This window comes from Danio rerio, chromosome 15 (assembly GCF_052040795.2).
Source record: "Danio rerio strain M-AB ecotype USA chromosome 15, GRCz13ab, whole genome shotgun sequence".
NCBI lineage: Eukaryota > Metazoa > Chordata > Actinopteri > Cypriniformes > Danionidae > Danio > Danio rerio.
Genome location: NC_141035.1, coordinates 10,112,501 through 10,136,033, shown reverse-complemented (window position 1 = coordinate 10,136,033; position 23,533 = coordinate 10,112,501). Strand labels below are relative to the sequence as shown.

Below are 23,533 nucleotides of genomic sequence, written 5' to 3'. Positions count from 1 at the left end.
TCACTCTCAAGCCACAGCATCTCAATCGTGTTGAGTTCCGGGCTGTGACTGTGACTGCCACTCCAGAAGGTGTATTTTTTTTCTGTTCAATCTAATCTGTTGTTGATTTACTTCTGTGCTAATGGTATGCATGTCCTGTTGCAGTACATCTATCATCCTCTGCTGAGCTTCAGTTGGTAGACAGATGGAGTTAAGTTTTCCTATCAAATGTCTTGATAAACTTTGGAGTTCATTTTTCCATTGACAACAGCAATCTGTCCAGGCCCTGATGCAGCAAAGCAGCCCCAAAAGCATAAAAATATAAAAATGTTTCTACTGTTGTGAATTTTTATACATTTCTGTAAAATCCATAAAATCCCGCAGGGTTTACATACTTTTTCTTGCAACTGTATGGCCATTTTTCAATATATGATATATGACCCAATGTTTAATATATTTAAGATCCAAATATAAACGTGTATATCATATATGTAAATTGCATGTGTCAGAAATCTATGCAGTTTTTTTTTACTTCACAAACCATTTTTTTCTTCCTTCTCTTCAGAAACCATCTTCTTACTGTCTGATTGACAATGAGAACCCACATTCTACTAATACAGTGTTGTATGGTTGTACAGCCAATCCAAATGTCACCTGAGGTAATTGTCCTTATGAATGGTAGGAACTGTCGTGCTTTGGAAGACCTAGTTCTTGGAAGGATTGCAGATTACCTGTATTTAAGTAGTGTAGGTGTGTGACGTTTGGACTTGAGCCATTCATACACAGACTGATTAACATGAGTAAGGTCATTGCAAGACCCTGACACTCAAACCTGCATGTCTGTAGTTAACAGGCATAGTCAGTTTTTTCAGACAATATTTATGAATGAAAATATCTAATCAGCCAGTCGTATGGCAGAGTGGTTTATAAAGAGTGCAGTATATGCAGTAAGTGGCAGTTCTGTGGGTAAAAATACATGTTAGAGATCAGTAGAAAATAGCCAAATGAGTTCAAGATGAGGAAACAGTGACTCAAATAGCAACCTTCTTCAAAAAAGGTCTTTAAAAGAACTACTATGATTGCATGGCATGTCCAACCATGAAGCAGATGAGTTACAGCAGCAACAGCAGAAAAAGAAGACAAGGACAGCAGTGACACTCAGATAAGGTGTGAGGGTTTATGAGCATCACGAGAGTCATGGACTGGAGCAGGTTCTGCGACAGAGGAGCACTGTGCATCAGACATACAGTAGGATGGCAATCCCCAAAATGGGCAGAGCAGATGACAGTAAAAGACTTTCTGACACTTGTATCTGCAGTGTGGACACAGTGACATTAGAGAGCAAGAGCTTGGCAGTGGTTGTGGAGCGTGAGTGGCAGCATTGACAGCAAAATACTCTGGATTGTGTATATATAGTGACTGAAGCAAACCGTGAATAGGATGATTTAAATGCAATTACAGCTTAAGCAGCAAAAGTAATGGGAAAGGTCATTTCAGATGTATTGCTGATGTGAAATGGTTGTGGGGAGTGGAGAACATGAGTCTGATTCCAGCGACGCTCCAGGGACAGACGAGTCTTTGCTGAGGCCATCTTCCAGCCTCAACCACGGCGAATGAAGCTCTGCACAAGACTTTTGGCCAGCGGAGAAATTAAAATGGTCGTGCCCAACTGAGTCTGGTTCTCAAGGTTTTTTTTCTTCACTCCCATCAGGTGAAGTTTTTTTTTTTCCCTCTCCACTATCGCCACTGCCTCGCATGGTTCAGGATTGGTAGAGCTACGCATCGATGAATTTGCTCTTCAATGTTTGAACTCTCAGTAATAATTAAATCACACTGAACTGAGCTAAACTGAACTGAACTGAACTTAAACACTAAAACCTGAACCACACTGTTCCAGTTACTATGACCATTTATGTGAAGCTGCTTTGACACAATCTACATTGTAAAAGCGCTATACAAATAAAAGCTGAATTTAATTGAAAAATTGAATTGAAATATGCAATTTAATTGAAAGTTTAGAAAGAAGTTTCTGAGATTTCAGGTCTCCAGCCTGATCTCACGAGAAAACGTAAGTATTTTACGTTTTGCCAGTTTAGTGGCTAATTCGTACGAATTCGTACGAGTTCAGTCGTACGAAATGGTACGATTTTTAAAAGGAGGCGTGGCACCTGACCCCACCCCTAACCCCAACCGTCATTGGGGGATAAGCAAATCATACTAAATTGTACGAATTAGATCATACGAATTCATACGAATTAGCCACTAAATGAAAAAGTTACGAATTGCCGTGAGATTGTGTTGAGGTCTCCAGCATCAATTTATATAGCACTTCATCTCGGATAACCTGACTGGAGGTCTTGCAAATTAGGCCACAAAGTAAATTAACATTCCTTCAAATGATCTTTGGTCTAACCTACTTATAAACAGTCCTTGAGCAAAATTTCATACAGAGGAGCAAGATGGCAATAAGTTCCACTAATGTTCAATGGGCCGGCCATTTCGTGAAATGCAGTACAGTAAACTCACAATGTCCAGGCTAGCTGCTGAATTAATAATTGGTCAAGCTGCTGGATTTTGGGAATGACTGACAATTCCGTAACATATGGCAGGTGTGACAAAATCCAATGAGATCCAAATGTAGCTTTTAGTCCAGAGAACACTCAAGGTCAAAACACCAATGCAATATCAGAGGCAAGACAACAGAATAAGCAAAGATGAAGGTCAAGTGACAAATAAAAAACAGAAATAGAGTTCAATGTTAAAGCAATCAGCAACAACAGGGACCAAAAAAAAACACAGCTAAACAGACACGATGGCTGTTTCTCAATTTTGAGAAAGCAGAGAACGGACTTGCATCCTTGTGGAGATTTGTCTTGCCAAGTTACCTCGGAGGAATGAAAATGAGATGCTGTGTTCTTCCTGATGGTTATACATTTTCTGGTAACACTTTACAATAAAGTTCATTAGTTAATGCATTTACTAACATGAACTAATCATGAACAACACATGTACAGCATTTATTAATCATAAGTAAACATTTACTAATGCATTGTTAACATTTAAGTCCATGCTTGGTAATAATGCACTATGAGTTAACATGAACTAACAATGAACAACTGTATTTTCATTAACTAATATATATTAACATGAATAATTACTGTAGTAAATGTAATGTTCATTGTTTGTTCATGTTAGTAAATGCATTAACTAACATTAACTAATGAACACTATTGTGAAGTGTGACCCATTTTGTAAAGAGAAAATTATTTAAACACAACTGCGTTATTCTGTTCTTGTGGTCTTGAGATTTTTAACTGAACTTTTGTGTTTGATCATGACGTTATACAAGAAGACAAGGACGCAAGATCGCTTAAAAACACGTATTGAGAAACAGTTAATAACCTGCAAAGTGTGTGCGTTTGTGTGTGTGTGTGTGTGTTTGTGTGTGTGTGTGTGTGTGTGTGTGTGTGTGTGTGTGTGTGTGTGTCTGTGTGTGTGTGTGTGTGTGTGTGTGTGTGTGTGTGTGTGTGTGTGTGTGTGTCTGTGTCTGTGTGTATCCTCTGGGTGGGCAACAGGTGACAACAGATAATGAGTTTCTAAGCACATTATTCTGGGAAATGGAGTTCAAAGTGGTGACAGCACTAAAGGAGCCCATATGCACTCTCATGATAAAACCTGGTACATTAATGCATCGGTTTAGATTGCTTTCTGACCTCACGTTAACTTCACCAAAGTTTAGTAAGTAAGTAATGTGTATTTATATATAGCGTATGTATTGTGTATGGCCCTAAAGCCAAAGTGCTTCACAATCATGAGGGGGTCTCTCCACAACACCACCTGTGTGCAGCATTTACTATGATGATGCAATGGCAGCCACAGGACAATGGCACCTGTGCGCTCACCACACACCAGCTATAGGGGGAGTGGAGAGACAGTGATACAGTCAATTTGGTCGATGTGGATGATTGAGAGCCCATAATGGGTAAAGGCCGATGGAGGTAATTTGGACAGGACACTGTGGTTACAACCCTACTCTTTACGAGATGTGCCATGAGATTTTTAATGACCACAGAGAGTCAGGACCTCGGTTTAACGTCTTATCCGAAAGACGGCGCTCACTGACAGTATGGTGTCCCCTTCACTTTACTGGGGCATTAGAACTCACACAGATCACAGATTGAGTGCCCTCTGCTAGCCTCCCACTAAAGACTTCTAAGAGCAACCTAGACTTCCCATATTCAGGTACTAACCATACTCATCCCTGCTTTAGCTTCAGTAAGTCACCAATCTTGGGCTGCAGGGTGATATGGCTGTGGTTTGATTATCAGCATGTCAAGAGATCCTTATTTGGGAAATCTCAGACTGATTGTTCACATATGCATGAACAAACCAATGTAAAGCCCTGCTTACATGGATCACATGGACCATTTAGTCAGCTGCAATGTTTGTAATGACTGAACTTGCGACCTTAGATGGCTAACGATGGTTTTCGGAAACGCACAGCAGTCTAATGTTATGACAACTGAGATCTTACAATGTAACATGGAAATAATGTTTGTGCAGTCTGACATGTTACAATGTTTTGGGATTATTAAAAATTGCAGTCTGATTTGGGCTTAAGGGAGAAAACCAACCCAGACACATTCTGATTATGTACCCCTATATCCATTTCTGGAGAGCGCCAAATACATCCCAGGAGCTACAATTTTTGCAGTTTTAAGTTTTTGTTTTTTTGATTTGAGGCCACTAGAGGCCTCAAATCTCAAATTTCTCTTGCGTGTACCATTTGCACCTGCTCTTCTCACGTAAATCCACTAGAGGCCGCCGACTGGCTGACTGACTAACCAATCAACTGACCCAACCTTCTTTTTCCCTAAACCCAACCAATAGTGCTTTCAAAAGTACAGATTGACCATCAACCACCCACTTTCCTAAACCCAACCAACAGTGTTTTCTAATGCAATCCAGAAAAAGAATAGCCCTTGCAGCAGCCTGATTTTTACCACGTTTTCTGATTTTACCACATTCTCACCTTGTTACTTGTTTATTTTATTTTTTGGCTTTTGTCTTACGTGTGTTATGGTATGTTCCTCACCGGACTCCAATCCAGTCATCGCATTCAACTCTGCTTCACGAGTCTGCCAACGTACATCACAACCTGCTGGATAAACTGGTAACAGCAGAAAAGTCGTCCATATGGATGAAATGCAGCCATACGTTCCTCTGGCTACATAATTTACAATCTCCAGAAATGTATATAGGGGTATGTTTTCAGAATGAGCCTATGTAGGAGAAAACAAACCATGTTTACGCACCATAAGTGGCCGATCCCACCGAACTCGCTTTTTGGGTTGAGAGGCACCTTTTTTGAATGATTTACTAAGGACAGTGAGCATTATGTGCACTGCTTATGCAGACAAAAAAAATCTCCATGTGCTCGCAGTTAAAAAAAGTCAACTCTGAGCAGAAAAAGCATGTTACGTCTGTCACGTCTTTTTGATTGTCCAATCAAATGAAAGCAGAGGAGGTTTAGGGACCTGCAGTGTTTGTGTTGTCAAGAAAACTTCAGAAACTTTTGAAGATGGATGAGAGTCTTGTGGTTGCTGTTTGAAGTTATCCGGAGCAATCGTGCACAATACTTAGCTGATTCAGTCATTGCCTAGCGACATAAAAAACACATCATGCTTTTTTTTTTCTTGTCAACAAAAAAGGCAGTGTGGTGCGCCTCACATTTTTGGAATGTAATAGCCTGTTTGGTGTGATCGGCCCCTAATGCTGCATTCACACCTGATGCGGAAGAGTCAAGTGCGAGTGATTTACATGTTAAGTCAATGCAAAGACACGAATAGACACCTGTGGCGTGAGACGAGCGAATAAGGCAGCACGAATGACACGATTCGCGCAATGGAATGGCTCAAGTTCGAAAACCTGAACTTCAGCTGACATTTGCACCACGATAACCAATCAGGAGCTTGGTTTTGTGGGGGCGTCTTTATGACGTAGCGCCTGTTGTTGGTGTCCTGGGGGAAAATCCTCCTGCCAACATCGACAACAGTTCATCAAACTGGTCTCGGCTTAGTCGGAAGCACCGCTGAAAGCTGCCATCATCCAGGTTAAGTTTATGAGCTCACAGAGCTGGGTGCACCTCTGAAAGGATCTAGCGGGCTCTGACACTGCTCCAAGCAAATCGATGAAGCACATAAACGCAACTATTCTCTTAATAAGATCCATGTTAGCCATTTAGCAATGAAGCTACAGTCACCGGGCAGGCAGAAGCCCTGCCCATCCCACAAATCAGTGTCTTTTGCTCAGTGAATTTTCGATCGATTTACGAGAATCGAGTTACGCAAGAATTGTGCGATTTATCCATGTGTACTGCGTCTGGTGTGAACACAGCATAAGAGAGTAGAAATTTAGAGATTCAGGATTCTAAAACCAACCATTTCATACACTGCGGAAAAAAAGAGATGCTCCTAAGAAGATTTTAAGAAAATTAAATAGTTTTTGAGCATGGATTTTTTATTATTTTTTTATTATACATATTTTCTTAGAAATAGTTAAAATATATAAGGATAAGAGCACTTTAACTATACATATGTAACATATTAATTATAATAATATAACAATAAAAACATGTCATTTCAAGGTCAAGTCATATTTATGCTAGTTAAAGCAAGTGGACAGACCTAAAGAAGATGCTGATCTAAGTTGGCAGAGTGCAGGCAGAGATGAGCAGCACACACATGGATGCACTCATACTGACATCACTCACACACACACCTACTTGTATATATGATTTATGAGGACTCTCCATAGGCGTAATGTATTTTATGCCGCTAAAACCACTTATTATATGGTTTTGCCCTACCCCTACATCTAAACCAAACACTCACAGGAAACCTGTAGCAAATATTGAGTATCAATAGATCCCATTAAATGTGATTTTTAAATGTTTTGAATTACAAAGACAGGGATTGTCCTTGTGAACCAGCATAATAGAGTACAACTAGGTCAAACCAATGTCATTATACATTTGTGTATACCATATAAACACGATTTTTCTTGTAAACCACATAAACGCACACACACACATGCAGTCAGTTCTCTCCATCCAGCATCTATTGGCTGCAGCAGAGAAAGAGCGAGCGAGTGAATCTGGGAGGGGCCGCGCGATGAAAAATGAGAGAGAGAGGGAGAAGGAGACTGAGAGAGAGGCCAGCAGCAGTGCACTAAATGAGGGAGGGGTGCATGAAGAGCACACAGCGAGAGGCAGATTTAATACAGGGAGAGGGGGACTCCAGACTGGATGGGCCCAGCGGTGCCTTGATGGAGCATGGGTCAGGTTTTAGGGTTCTCCCACTGCAGTGAGTCCAGCCTTTATTTCCTCACGCCTCTCTGTATATGGCTGTCGTGTTGATGCTTTGTGTCTGATGCTTGATCTGGGTTGTGTGTTGCTCCAGCTCTCATTCATTCACTTGTCTGTTTTGCTGATGTTGCAGTGTGTACTCGCTCTGAGCTCGTGTGTGCTGCATCTGCATGACTCTTGTGTTGTGAGCTAATGTATTTTGTGTGATATGTGTTTGCTGTTAGCAATCGTTTGCTGTGGTTTGGTGTAACAGTTGTCTAATTTGTGCTACTGTGTGTGAGTGTAAACACTGAATACTGCTGATTACAGCAGATTATATCAAGGTTACAACAAATGTAATACTGTACGACTTAATAGATTGTAAGATCTATTGCTTTCCATATGTCTGAAGGATGTTGTTGAATTTATTCTGTGTATTTAACTATTTAGATTGGGTGTAATTTTAGTAAAACATATACACAATATTATGATTCAATTATAAAAAGAAAAAGGGTTGACAAATCACAAAAAACAAAAGAATTAAAGTAAATTAACATGTGCTACATGGCTTAATATTGCTTTTTTTGAAGGGTTTTGCCAATATTCACTCTCACAAAAGGTTCTTTATCAGCATAGCTGCTTTCATAAAATAAATATTAACACACATTGGACATTTTGTACACATAAATCTGTTCACTTAAACCAACAATAACTCTTCTTTGAGATCCCTAGAAAAAAACAAATAAATAAAAAATAAATAAAAGAAAAAAATACAAAATGATATCTTGCCATGCTTAATGGTTTTTTTAACACAGGATATGCAACATAGCAATTAATACTAATATATTAAACTAGCATTAAATACATTTTCTATAGCCTACAACAAAAATTCTAATCTCATAATTATATTTTAGCAAAGCAAAGGAGATTTCTCAATTAAAGATCTAAAGGTCTGTCTATTGGTTTGTATCAGTCATCCCAATGTGAAATGGAGGCTCTGAGTTTATTATCTCAGGTCTTTTTTATGGACGGACCTCCATAATATTCAAATAGACATGAGCTGGCTGAGGCACTGTACAGTTTATTCTTAGCAGGAACTGTTTGATCGACATGAAACAATTCGTTTTAATTAGTATAGCAGATGTGTTTCAAAGTATGGATTTAAATCAGATTATATACACTGTAAACCCTAATGTTATATTTACTTAAATAATTAAGTAAAGTTGACTGAAAATAACTTAAAAATTTAGCATTTTGGTTATATCACTTAAAAAGTGAGTTGATTTAACTTATGTACCATGAAAATGCATAAACTCAAGATTTCAAGTGTAGTGAGCTCAAAATATAATCAAATAGTCTTGACTGTAAAATTCTAATATGTGCAACCTTTTAGGTACAAGGTCTTTTTTAAATCAGAAAACAAATGGCCTCAGGTATAGTTATTCATAATAATGTAAATAAATGGCTACTTATTCTTTGTTAAATATTATTTAAACATTATTTAAAAAAATTTCATAGTATATTTTTACGCATGTACACACATGAAAAAGTTGACTGAATTAAATTAATTGAGTAAACTCGTTGCCTCAATTTATTTGAGAATTGGAATCTCCCAAAACTCAGAACTAAGTTTGGTGAACTGAACAATTTAAGTATGGTCTACAAAACCAGCAAGTTACATAAATATGTTAAATATGCAAGTTTTGGGAGACACCATTACTCAAATAAATTGAAGCAACAAGTTTACTCAATTAATTTAATTCAGTCAACAATTTCACGTGTGTGTATGTGTGTGTGTGTGTGTGTGTGTGTGTGTGTGTGTAATAATATACTATGAAAACATTTTAAAATATTTTTTTTACAAAAATAATAGCCTTTTATTCACATTATGATGAATAATTATAATGTAATTAAATATAATTAAATTGAGGCAATGAGTTTACTCAATTAATTTTGTTCAGTAAGCTTATTAGGGTTTCAGTGTATTCCCATTTAAGCCAGATGGCATCTTTAGTTGTCGAAGTTTATAGTTGCCACTTTTATTTTAAAGTTTGTTTGTTTTTTTTTTACATGTTATCCATGTCTAATTTCTCAATGGCATGCAAGCAAACAACCAAAAAAATAATGTCAGTAAAGAAAATAAGAAATTGATTTACTTCCTGTCACATGGAGCTTTTAACTTCCTAATTCCAGGATGCAAAATGGGGGCAAACCTTCCCAAATAAAGGCAATTTTCATGTTGATGGTTTTGTTTTGTATATATATATATATATATATATATATATATATATATATATATATATATATATATATATATATATATATATATATATATATATATATATATCAACATAAACATGCAGGTCTCTAGATTCAACCAAACAAAACATATTTTTCAAGAGATAAATAAGCAAGGTAGGCAAAATACTTTGTAAGTACATAAATAATGGTTAATTGGGAAATAATATGTTATTAAGTTAATAAGTCAAGGTTATTGGGCTTGTTTAATGTTTATTTATTTATTTTTTATGTATTTTTTATTTTTTATTTTTATTTTTTTTGCTCTCATAATACTCTATTTAAAAATAATTGATATCTTTACTTCAAAGTAAACACACAAAACCGTGAGAGTAAAATAAACCTCTTAAGCCTGATTTATACTTCTGCGTCAAACACCGGCGTATGCTACGGCGCTGACGCATAGCCCTTCGCCGTGGCCATCGCCGTCACTGACGTGCACCTCTCAAAAAATGTAACTACACGTCGCAACGACGCGTAGCATAAGCTCTGTGATTGGTCGGCTTGGTAGCGCTGACGAGTCTGGGCGGGACCGAGAGGCGCGCGAATGGCGCGACGCCGCGCGAGCGATTGTTTACAAGTGTGGAGTCCCGTGAAGGAGCTCCGGATGGAAAGTTTTGTTATGTGTTTACCTCATAGTTAAAGTTGTTGCACGTCCGCCGGTTCCTGCCTCAAAATGAGCGAGTTTGAGCCACTTGTACATCCCGGAAGTGTTCAGGAAATGCAAAAAAGTAGCGAAGAAACTTGACACAGAGGAACATTTACACCTCACTGCCAACTAGCGTTTCGGAAGTGTTAATGCAGACCGGCAGAGACAGCGCGCAGAAGTATAAATGCACAGCCACGCGCGTTGCCTGCGCCGTGGGTTACGCCGGTCTTTTGACGCAGAAGTATAAATCAGGCTTTACTGTTCCCTCTCCAACAAAGATTTAAAAGAACACAGAGAATAATGAACTCCTGCTGTGAAAACACAACACAAAACTACAACCAAATGCAGTCACAACCTTAAGCTCAGCTGTCCAGACAGACATGGGTATTGTCTAAATCGTTGCTTTTTCTACATGGTTTGGCTGTTCGTCCACACACACACACACACACACACACACACGCACACACACACAAACACACACACACACGTATATGATTATACTTGATTTCAAACTTGATTTGATTTATGCTCTCCTCATCCACCACCAGTGTGCAGCATCCACCTGGATGACGCGACGGCAGCCATTTTGCGCCAGACCACACACCATCTGATTGGTGGAGATGAGACAAAGTGATGAAGCCAATTATGATATGGGGATGTAAGGAGGCCATGATGGACAGAGGCCAGTGGGGAAATTTGGCCAGGATGCCGGAATAAAACCCCTACTCTTTTTCAAAGGACATCCTGAGGTTTTTAATGACCAAAGAGAGTCAAGACCCCGGTTTAATATCTCATCCGAAAGACAGTGCTCACTGAGCAGTATAGAGTTCCCATCACTATAGTTGGGCATTAGGACCCACACGGACCACAGGTTGGGCACCCCCTGCTGGCCTCACTAACACCACTTCCGGCAGCAACCTCGCTTTCCCATGTGGTCTCCCATCCAGGTACTGACTGGGCGCAGCCCTGCTTAGCTGCAGTGGGTGACCATGCGAGAGTTGCAGAGAGCTAGGTTCTGGCTTTTAGTAACATGGACATTGCCCTTAATTGGGAGGGTTTGCTTTGCATCCTGAAATTAGTAGGAAGTTGAAAGCCTCACATGACAGGAAGTAAATGAGCTCCTTTTTATTTCCTGAAATCTTTTGTTTGATTGTTTTTCTTGCATGTCATTGAGAAATTACACATGTATAACATGTAGAAATTTACTCATAAAAGGAAAATAACAGCTACTGTATGAACTTTGGCAACTATACAGTAGTTGCCAGTGAGTGGGCTTAAGTGGGTCAATGCAAGAATATGTTGTATTGCTTGATTCAGAGAGAAAGAAAATGTGAGCTAATTGTGTTCTGCTGCTAGATTGGAGCAGTTGTTGTCTACCGATTCCTTGTATTTGGTGCTGTGGCTCTCTGTCTAACACAGGGGTGTCCAAACTCAGTCCTGGAGGGCCAGTGTTCTGAAGAGTTTAGCTATAACCCTAATCAAACACCCCTGAACTAACTTATTAAGCTCTTCCTAGATATACTAGAAACTTCCTGACAGGTGTGTCGGAGCAAGTTAGAGCTGAAGTCAGCAGAACACCAGCCCTCCAGGACTGAGTTTGGACACCCCTGGTCTAATATGTAACACCCAAAACAGAGTTAAACTAAAATATATCAAAATCTAATTCTCAATCAGTAATATTCATTGATTTGAGCTTATTTTGACAATTTTAAAGGTAATTTGGGCAATGTAATTTTTTTCTTTTGATTTTCGAACAGTTATATCTCAGCCAAATAGTGTGTAGTCTTAACAAACAACAATGGAAAAATTATTTAGTCAGCTGATGATGTATAATACTCACTTTCCAAAAATCGACCCTTTTTACTGGTTTTGTTGTCCAAGGTGAGATATCTTAGTACCTTGACTGAAACCTTTTTCTTAATTAGATGACAAGTGATTCTTTAATATTGAGTCTCATAAATGCTTTTTTGCTTTCAGAGGAATTTGGCACAGTGAACTCAACACCTGACTCCACTCCTCCTTGCTCAGATGGTAATATTTTCAAATACAGTATTTTTAAAGGTCATGCCTTGATATCCACATTTATTATAGCACAGTCATAAACACACACCCTGTTCACTCAGGTGGAAATGAGGAGTCTGACTTCCCCGAGCTGCAGACGGCCCGAGAATGGTCAGACGAGGATGATGAAGGCCTGGAGGATGACGATGCATGTCTCAGCAGCTCATCTGTATGGGGGACGCCACGTCAGAACTCATTTGAGCTCACCTTCTCCTACATTGCCTTCTCAGAGAGCGATGGCACATCACGGAGAGACTCAGGGCGGCGCAGGACTGGGCCGAGGAGCGGCCGCGGGTCACTGCACCGCACGGATACTCTGGAGACACAGCCACCTCCAGACTCGCCCGCTGTCGAGTGGGACCCTCATGCCTTCTTGACTCTAGACGGGGAGGGAGACGTGGAGGAGGAGAGCCAGATGTGGACTGTAGAGACACAGAGTCTGGAGACGCTTCAGGATAAAGACACAGGGACTTGGGACACAGCGGAGAAGATCTCAGGCATCCAAAGTTACAACTTAACATGCAGTCATCAAGAAGAGCAAATAACAGGTGCTCTTTAAATTACCGCCATATTTGCATGTGTGCAGGTTAGATTAGGTTATATTTGTTCAAAATAGACAATGACTTGCTTTTAAGGATAGATTTCTGATGGGAAGAGTTTGATTGTGACATGGAAGTTAATTCAAAACATTAGCAATGTGGCAATCATTTTATATATATGAGCAAAATCATAAGGGTACTGTCCCATCAGTGATGATATACAGCCATATCGCACTGCTATGAGTGTTATACTGCATTTATACAACACTTCAACAACATAATTGTGTATATAAAAAAGAAAAATCAAACATGGAGAGTCTCAAAATCTGCAGCTGACGTCAGAAAGGCAAAAACTTACTAATTTACCAATGTCACTTTAGAGCTAGTATTTGAATGATTCTCTTGCGTAATATCTAAAGTGATGACAAAACAAGATTTTGCTCACATTTTAAGATTATAAGGCTGAATGGCATGAAATGCCAACACTCTAGAGACATTTCCCAGTATTTCTCTGTTGCAATCGGGATATCACAGTATATCACCGCGAAAAAGCCAAAGCAAACACTACCAGAATTCTATGGTATAAATACAGCACTACAACATGCAAAAGAGAGACCAACTTAGAAAGTCACTTACCAATTTTTATTGATTTGATCAGCTGTGGTTTGAAATTATGCCGAGTTCTTCTCCTCTAAGAGCTTATTATGCGGTTTCTGTCGCCATCTTGTGGCGGAGCGTCAACAGTCTTTGCTCTGCTCAGTATGACGGACTGATGGATGCTGACGTGCTGAATCGGCAAAATTATAAATATGTAAAATAGGAACTATCCTTATAAATAAACTGTAATCTAAATAACTACATCTCAACTAAAAAAGCCTCAAAAGTACATTGTGTTGTCCAAAAGCAGCAATATTTGTCGAACTGCTGTCATTCTATGTGGGCGGAGTAATACACAAGAGTGAGGCTGTAATTTTGCGTTCAAGCCAGACACAGAAGAAGCATCAAGCGCGAGTAATTTACATGTTAAGTCAAGGCAAAAAAGCAAATAGACATCCTGCGGCACAATTCGCGCAAATGGCACACTTAACTCGTGTATCGCTTATTTTGCGCGAAACGCTCAAGTACAAAAATCTGAACGTTAGCGGACCTTGCTCTTGTTGTATACTTATATACATATATACATATACATATATATATATATATATATATATATATATATATATATATATATATATATATATATATGTGTGTGTGTGTGTGTGTGTGTGTGTGTGTGTGTTTGTGTTGGTGCGGTGGATAGCGGAGGGGTGTCACTGAAAAAGTGAGCGGGGCGGGGTTGTAGCAGATGTCAGTGAAGATGGGTTGCAGCACAGGTGTCAAACTCAGATCCAAAAAAGCCGCAGCTCTGCACAGTTTAGTTCCAACCCTAATTAAACACACCTGATCAAACTAATTGAGTTCTTCAGGCTTGTTTGAATCCTATACAGGTAAGTGTGTTGGAGCAGGGTTGGAACTAAACTGTGCAGGGCTTCGGCCCTCTAGGAATTGCGTTTGACACCCCTGGGTTGCAGGGTCAAGGAATAAAGAGGAAGTGAACAGCGGATGAGGGAGAAGGGAGGTTGAGGAGGGGCATTGTTATAATGAGGTGCCTGCGTGTTCTGGCACAAGTTAAGCCCTGATAATACTACAAAAAAGTGGTCACTGTAGTATAAACTTTGTTCCCAAAGATTTTGCTGAGATTTTCTATCAAGTTTACATCAGGACTCTGGGCTGGCATTTTTATTTACATGGCAACAGTGTTTTTGGGACTGAAAATGCATAAATTTGAAAAAAAGTGTACGTTTTTTAAGACTCTGCCATTGTCTTGTATGTGTACACATACATATATAGTGGAGTATGTGGTACTGTTTCTAACACTTCTGTTGCAAAGTGTGGATTTACCTCACATTACAAGCCAAAAGGGAGATGCATCATGCACAGCAAATTCTATCTTCACTTTCCTACAGGTACTGTTTTCTAACAAGGTGATCAGACAAATACTGGCCTGGCATATACAATACATAATTGTTAGCCATTTTTACATGTGTACAATTGGAGAGATTTGAAAAGGATAATTTTTTTATCAAGGGAAAAATGTTTTGGTGTTTTTTGGCTACATTGTGTGTAAAGGTAGTCTGAGTGATGAATGCTGGTGCCCTATCTTGTCTAATTGTCCTACCTCCCATTCAAAAAGTATGTAGCACATTTTGATTATGCAATATGCTACCCATCAGATTTTGCTACTAGTGTAAATTCAATGTGGAGTAGTGTGATATGAAGCTGTAATATCACCCTAACTTACATAATCCCTAACCCCAACCTCAGAACCATTCAAATACAGTGTTGGTAGCATAATCTGATGGGTAGGATAAAATGTTAGGACACCTATTAAGAACCACATGTACCTACAGTATAGGAGCTTCTGATAATTGTTTGCATTCACTCTGTCATAATATTTTATAAAATGCCAAACTCTTGCTACAGAAAACACCACCAAACCATTGCATCTAATTTTCATCAGTGCTCTTTTGTAAATACTGTATGTTATTAACATTTTTTAGGCTTGTATACAGTGCTGTGTATACAGTGCTCAGCATAAATGAATACACCATAAATTAATAGTTTTATCAAATTCTCAGTAAATAGAGCCAATATAGTTCGATGCATTTAAACACATTTTCATTTTTTAATGAACAGTTATGCCTATTAAAATAAGAGTTTGGTCACCTAACATCTTTCGGGATAGAAAGATAATTCAATTAAACTCAAAAAAAAAAAGATTGAAAAAAATGACAAATTACAAAATTTCATCAAAATTTAATGTTTCTTATGATTGTTCCTGTTAATTAAATGTTTAATTAATAATTTCCAATTTGGGTGTAGTAATTTCTGGAATGTGACCTTTATTCATTCATTCATTCATTCATTCATTCATTCATTTATTTATTTATTTATTTATTTATTTATTTATTTATTTATTTATTTATTTATTTACTTATTTATTCATTCATTATTTATTTATTTATTTATTTATTCATTTATTCATTCATTCATTCATTCATTTATTTATTTATTTATTTATTCATTCTTTTATCTATTTATTTATTTATTCATTTATTCAATCTTTTTATTTATCTATTTGTTTATTTATTTATTGTTAGATTTGTTTCAGTTTGGGCTTTGACACTGATTAATCTGATGCATATACACAAATATATTATTGTAAAGCATCCTATAGAAGCTATTTGTGAGATGGTGTACTCAGTCATGCTGTAATATGCTTAAAATGCTCTTTTATATGTGATGTTTAACCTAATATTTTATGTTATGTATATATTTATTAAAAATCCTTGATTATTTTGTTTAATCTTTTGAATAAATCATTAAAAATAAATATTTGATGAATAATTGCGGATTATCTTGGCAGTACCGCAGCTTCCCGCATCAGACCCTGCTGTTGCCACGGAAACCACAGCCACTCTGCAGACGGCGGAAGCGTCACACACAATGCCTCCTTCCGTTGGTCCAAACACTCAGGAAGAGCAGACCTGCAAGCAGTGGTTCTCGAGTCTCAGCCTATCAGAGGGACCAACCATTCACATCCAGATAGCAGGTTAGACTGCACTTCTCTTCTCAAGAGCATTAATCTGATTCTCCCTGATTGCTTGAGTGACACATTTTTCTAGTTTCTGACAGCAATTCATTACTCAATATGTCAATATGTAAAGCAGATCCTGGGGATATGGTTTCTGTCATTCACGGGCAGCACAGGCTTCCCACATGCTAACACAAATGCTTACGTTTTATTGGAGAGTACAGTTTCCATTGCCATGGTAATGCACTCCAGGGGCTGTTTCTATAATAGGCTGAGTGGATTTCTGGCCAGTGCGTCTTCATTATTCTTCACAGAGCAGTGAAAGCAGAGTCATGCTGTCTGCATGTGCTGTACACCCCACATCCATTACGGATGGCATACATTTCCATCATGGAGGTTAGAAGGGTGGTGGTAAAATGCTGCTATAGTGCACTGTTGAATATTAATTATCAAGATCTGCCAAAACCTACATTATAGGCATTATTCACTTAGCCAGTGCTCTTACAGCAGGGCCTATGAACACTGGTCAAGCAGACACAAGTATAACCTGTCAATGGTAACAATGACTAAAAACATGATATTGTACACTACCTGACAAAAGTCTTGTAGTCGATCAACAAATAATAGCTTTACTAGTAGCAGAAGGTAGATTTTTCAGGTGAATAATTTGCTATCCCAACCATCACAAATACTGCAGAAGACCTATTGGAACATTCATGGACCCAAAATTCTCATAGAAATCAGTCAAGTTTGGTGCTCCAGGATTGGCCAGCCCAGTCACCAAACTTGAACATTATTGAGCATGTTCGGGGTAAGATGGAGGAGGCATTAAACATGAATCCAAAGAATCTTGATGAACTCCTGCAAGAATGCTTCTTTGCCATTCCAGATGACTTTATTAATAAGTTATTTTAGTCATTGCAGAGATATATGGATCCAGTCATCTAAGCTTATGACTTTTTATTCTATACTTTACATTGTTTCTGTTAAGAGACAAGACTTTTGTCTAATCAAAGTCTGACCTAACTGTCCTAATTAAATCATTAAAGATCAAGGCATTCTCATATTTAATTTAATTTTATTTTATTTTATACAAAACCATGGGTCTATTTGTCAAGATAGCCAACAATACAATTTACAAATACAAATACAAATTAGATATATATTTCTATTTTATTACAACAATCATTTATTCTACATTGTCGTTAGTAATATGAATTGCTAAGAACTTGGACAACATTGAAGGCAATTTTCACAAATTTTAACAAATTTCAGCTTTGAAATAAATTCAATTCAATATCAAAATGGTTCATGATCACCTTTCTTAAGACACTGAATTATAAAAGATGCTGATATTTGAGAACACCAAAATATAAATACCCATGACCCAATCAAAACTTTTTATATATCTTCTAGACACGCCCATTACTTTTGATTGGCTGCAAGTGCACTGTGGGACACTATGTTCAAAAAGTAACTTAGGGTACCACCTTGTCTGAAAAGTATGCTTTAGATAACTAAAATGGAATTGTTATTTTAAGAACTGCTAAATTAGAGAACCAAAATAGCATCACTGTGAAAAGTCTGTGTTAGTTCCTTTTATTTTAATAGTGTATGTTATCAATTTACAGTGGTATTACTATATGTCATGGTTTCAACTTGACTGAACTTACACCAGGCAGATGTATGTAGATATTTGTGAGTGAGTGTATTGGTATCCTCAGTCTAAGTGCCTCTGTCTTCTTTAATGGGGCGGGTACAATTGTGCAGCTTTATTTTTGGGTTGTTGGGCCAGGGGGGCTGCTGACAGAGCAGACCCAGCCAAAAACAGCTTTAGGGGTTTCAGAGATCAGGGACACATAGACACAGACAAGAGAGGAATCGGTCCATGAAGACTCCAAAATGAGCAGTAAAGGTGAGGGTAAGATACTGGGCTTTTTACATTGTTGGGTCAAATCCTATGCTGTCATTTCAGTCAGGTTTATATATTTGTTTTGATTATGTGACTAAGATATACATGTATGTGTGATATTGCTTGGGACAAAGCACTGTGTATGAATGAATGAAAATGTAGTAGCATTCATTCAAATATAAGTATAAAATCATGTATTTACACCTATATAGTAGGTGTTTATGTGTATACAATGTGTACTTTGTGGGCATAATGATAATTTACCTTTAAATAGGTAGGAGATAGGAGGATATTTATTTTAAGTAAAATATAAACCTATGTAAATTAACAACATGTCTATTTGAAATATAATGTTTATATGACTGTTGAACTAATACCAAATCAACTGAAGTCCCACATAGCAGTGCTTTTTTCACATCTCTCTTGTTTAACTCTGGCATCTTTCTTCAACTATAATCAATATTTCAAAACCATTTATTTATTTATTTAGCAAGTAGCTTTGCAATAACTGAGATAATGTAATGAGACGGTCATTATCTTAAGACAAAAACCCTTCAGGATTATACTTTGTCTGGATTGTAATTCAGCTGTTATTCAATAAAACAAGTTATCCTTTTATTGCTAACTTTTCTGATCAAAAGTGAACACTGAACATATATCTGTTAATCATTTTTATTAAATCTGACATTGCAGAACTTCTTTGGTTAACTAGTAACATCATTAGCTTTGCGTTTGTTTACATACAGATAGCACTATTGCTAAAGCTGCGCAAGTTTGCTAAGCTACCTACGTCAAACAAGTCAGTCAGGCCACCTGGCCTGCCATGACAATAGACAGTTGTGTATGAAGCTAAAGGACTCTTACACATTACGTTCAGGTTAAAAATAGTCCATCCACCTGCTGCTAGGGCCACCATTCAGCGCTGACATGAATGGCATTAGCGCTGAGGTAATTCTGAATGGATTAGCCACGGTATTAGCCTGTGAGCTATCGCTCTGCTTATACTAGCACCTTTAGACGACATGCAGAGAGTTTTCCCTGTGAATGAAACCCCTTTAAGAACACTAGGAAGTGTTTTTGATTGAGAAGTCTTTAAGTCTAGTAAGTCTTTACTGAGAGCAATGTTTTGTACAGTTTTTGAAGCCCAGAGATGATTGATAGGCAATGGGATGCAGGTTGAGTGCTGTCAGCAGGTGCTTAAAGAGACCACTTTAAATTCTTAGTTTCTCCTCCTTCCTACAGTGACTAAAAATAGCCGAGGTCAGCCCAAAAGACGCCTTGCAGTTTGTCTCCCTGTCAACAATAACTTAAACCCACCCACCCACCCACTCATTTAGCCTCAATGGCTCGGTTCTGTCTTGGATGATTCATATCTCGATAGAAGTTTTGATTCAGGCTTATATGCTGCATTCCCTGCTTATAAAAACTATTGAAACATTACAGAATTTATGGAATTTGTGTAAATTATTTTGGTTTTAATGGAAACTGCATTGGTTTTTTAGGTTTCTACTGGTATTTTTGTCCTCTATTGGTGGCATGTTAAAACCAAATAAATCTTAATTAAAAATGTCCCAAAACACACTCCAATCCATAAAAATGTATAGGACTTAATGGTTAAAATGCCATGGTGTTTAATGTTTTTAAAGATGTTTGTAGTGTAATCCATTAGATTCTGTCACAACCACCAGCGATCTACAGGGCTCAGCATAACTGAGTATGCCAAATTTTGAAAGCGAATATTTCTATCCCTTAGGCAATTTCTATTAGTGCATTTAAACAAAACAGATTTATTAAACATAATTATGAAAATAATATTTTAGTCACCAAACATATTGAGAAATTGAAAGATAATATAATTAAATTCAATCAATATATTACAACAAATACAATCTACAAAATTTTAACCAAATTTATTTATTTATTATTTTATTTATTTATTTATTTATTTTTGCTTCTCTTGATTTTTTAAATTTGTATTTAATATTTTTTTCTATAACATATAAAATTGGGTGTACTTTTTATCATAAATTATTTTGTTAGGTAAGCTCCAGATTTGGCTTCAGTACTGACTAATCTAAAGTATATGCACAAATATAATATTGTATAGCTTCTTATTTAAAATTAATTAAATTTAAAATTTATAAGAATTTGTAAGGGGTGTACTTATATATGCTGAGCACTGTAGTCCACAGAGACTGCTGGAGAAATCTGCCACCAAAACAACTACAAATCCCATTTTACCTGTTCATACACACCTATTCCGCATCATGATGACATACACACAGACACGCTGCTGAAGCTTATCAGTAAGTCATTAATTTGACTATAAATACACTTCTCCTCGTAACACACATTGCTGAGTCTTGCTTTAACCCATGTAACATTACAAAGCCGTGTTCCTTGTTTGTCTTGCTGTGTTTCAATCCTTGCTTTAACTGTTTCGACTCTTTGTTGCCTACCCTGATCTTTTGCCAATACTCTGATCACGTATTTTTTATTACCTTTATGCTACTGTTTTGCACCTGTTTTGACCATTACCTGTCTCACTACTCTTATTATTAAAGAACTGCATGTGGATCCACACCTCCATTGACAGCATCCTTACATTACACAATGTTTTATAATGGTTCTATGGTTTTTGAATTACTTTATTAATATTTTTCACTGCAACATTCTGCTTCGGCATTTGTTTGCAATAATTTAATAGTTAAAATGGAAATTATATTGGTTTTAATGAAAACTGTAATTGTCCTATGGGTTTACTAGTAATTATTTATCTTCTGTTTGTGTCATTTTGAAACCAATAAATACTACTAGAATATCACACTACTAGAATGTCACAAAACACACAGGTTGTAACAGTTATAACCTGTTCAACATAGTTCAACATTAACTAATGCATTTTTAAAATCGAAAATTGAATTTAGTTAATGCACAGTGAGTTAACACTAACAAGCATTATTTTACTTAAATAACATTAATGCTAACAAATACCATACATACCATAATAAATGTAGTACTAATTGCTTGTTCATGTTAGTATATACAGTAAATGAACTATAATGTTAACTAATATAATATTATTTTAAAGTGTTACCAGTATTTGCAATGTAATCCATTACAATCTTACAATCCCTTTCTTCAGTTATTTAAACTCACTGTATTGATATTTTCATTGCAACATTGTGCATGGGTGTTTGTTATAGCAAAGCTCCAAACAAAGGTTTGGGAAAAGCTAGTTAATCTCTTCAATCCTTGTGCAGGAATATAGCCTATAAACAGCAGCTTACCCTTACTACTGTGCCACCTCATCTCCTGTCTTATACTAACTCCATATAAGCCACAGTAGAACCATGTCTATGTTTCTGCTGTAAACGTTTACAATAGAGTAATATGTTCCACAAAGCTATCTATTGAATGCAAATGTTTGGTTCGGGGCGTAAAAAAACACAGTCATATCCTTCTTAGGGCAATTTGTTTTTAATAAACCATTAAAGACTTATCTATTTTGAGCTATGTGGTTGTTAATTATTTAGTCTAGGCCATTAGTCCAAATTATTATTTTAATGCATTTTACAACCATGTTCAGTAACTGAAAATTCTGCATTATCCATTGTTCTAGAAGTTAATCAAATTAAAATCCAACTTTAGCACACTGGATGATTTACAACTCTCTCAAACTATACAAATACAGTTATTTATGGGTCATACACATGCTTACACATTAGTAAAAATTCGGTTGCAAAGCATAAATATATAATGATATACAGTTTATTATATACAGTTGAAGACAGAATTATTAGCCCCTCTTTGATTTTCTTCTTCTTTTTTATAGATATTTCCCAAATGATGTTTAACAGAGCAAAGAAATTTTCACAGTACAAGCTTTGGAGACGTAACATAAATTCCGTTTTTAAATAACATGACATCTACAAAATGACATCAATGTTTTCAAAGTGCACTGCGAAAGGAGCACAACTGTAAACATGAAGTTCGCTAAAACTGAACTGGAAAATTAGTTTGAAAGCAAATTACATCTAAGAGAGATGACCTTAATGCTTTTTTATTTTTAATAATTCCAACTTTGAATGTTAGGATTTTCTTAATGAATAGGGCATGGGGGATAAGTGGAAATTGTGTCTGGAGACACAGCCAGAAACTATGTTTCTAACAATGTTCGTTGGAGCGACGGATTTGGAAAATGGCAAATCAACAAACTTTGCAATGAAGGAACTTGCGACCTTAGTTGGCTAACAATAGCTTTGGGAAATGCACCCCTGTCCAGTTAACCTAATTAACATAGTTAGGTTTTAAATGTCACTTTAAGCTGTATAGCTGTGTCTTTAAAAATATCTATTTATAATATATCTATTATTTACTGTCAGATAAAATAAATCAGTTGTTAGAGATGAGTTATTAATTATTATGTTTAGAAATTCTTATAATTCTGAAATTAACTGTATATAATATATAATACATATTGACGTCCTTAATTACACTTTTTTGTCATCTAATGCTTCAAATTATGTCAATAGTAGACTACAGTACAATATATGACATGAAAAACTGAAAATTCTGCCATCATTTACGCCTACCTTTACACAAACCTGTTTCTCTGTTCTGTTGAATATAGAAGAAGAAATGTTTTTTAAATATTGGACACCTGTAAACATTTACTTCTATACTATTTGTTTTTCCCATGGATGTCAATGGTTGCCAGTTTCTAACATTCTTCAAAATATCTTCATTTGTGTTCGACAGAATAAGAAAATGGTTTGGAACCACCTTTCGGAACCATAGTTTGTGGGTTAACTGTCCCTTTTAGTGTATATTTTCTGTAAATAGTATTATAGTCTTCATTTTTAGTCAGAAAATGATACTGTTAAACAGAACATGTTCTAATGTACAAGAAATAAAAATAAAGCTGCATTACCTCTATATAAATAGTTATCGGATTATTGACTTATTTTTTTATGTTTAAATAATTTGTTTGTTTTTGGCCTGGTTATATAGATGTCTTAAGAGATTAGGAGAATATGTTGTGTCTATAAACTGAACATATTCAATATTTTTAAGTAGGTACATTATTTTTATCCATGATTGTCCATATTGTGTC

At 36.7% G+C, this 23,533-nt stretch overlaps 1 protein-coding gene across 3 annotated transcripts in view; it reads left to right on the top strand.

Moving 5' to 3' along the window:
* The first annotated feature begins 7,205 nt into the window (after positions 1 to 7,205).
* Positions 7,206 to 23,533, top strand: part of rtn2a (reticulon 2a) — a 32,243-nt gene continuing 15,915 nt past the window's right edge. The window contains exons 1-4 of one of the 3 annotated variants that reach the window (XM_087283217.1): positions 7,206 to 7,343; positions 12,249 to 12,302; positions 12,395 to 12,880; positions 16,338 to 16,523. In XM_087283217.1, the coding sequence (XP_087139343.1) occupies positions 7,313 to 7,343; positions 12,249 to 12,302; positions 12,395 to 12,880; positions 16,338 to 16,523 (757 nt within the window). In that variant the 5' untranslated portion in view covers positions 7,206 to 7,312. Of the gene's footprint in view, positions 7,344 to 12,248; positions 12,303 to 12,394; positions 12,881 to 16,337; positions 16,524 to 18,342; positions 18,427 to 23,533 lie in introns of those variants that run through there. The other 2 variants (NM_001029965.3, XM_087283218.1) reach the window with 2 other exon arrangements.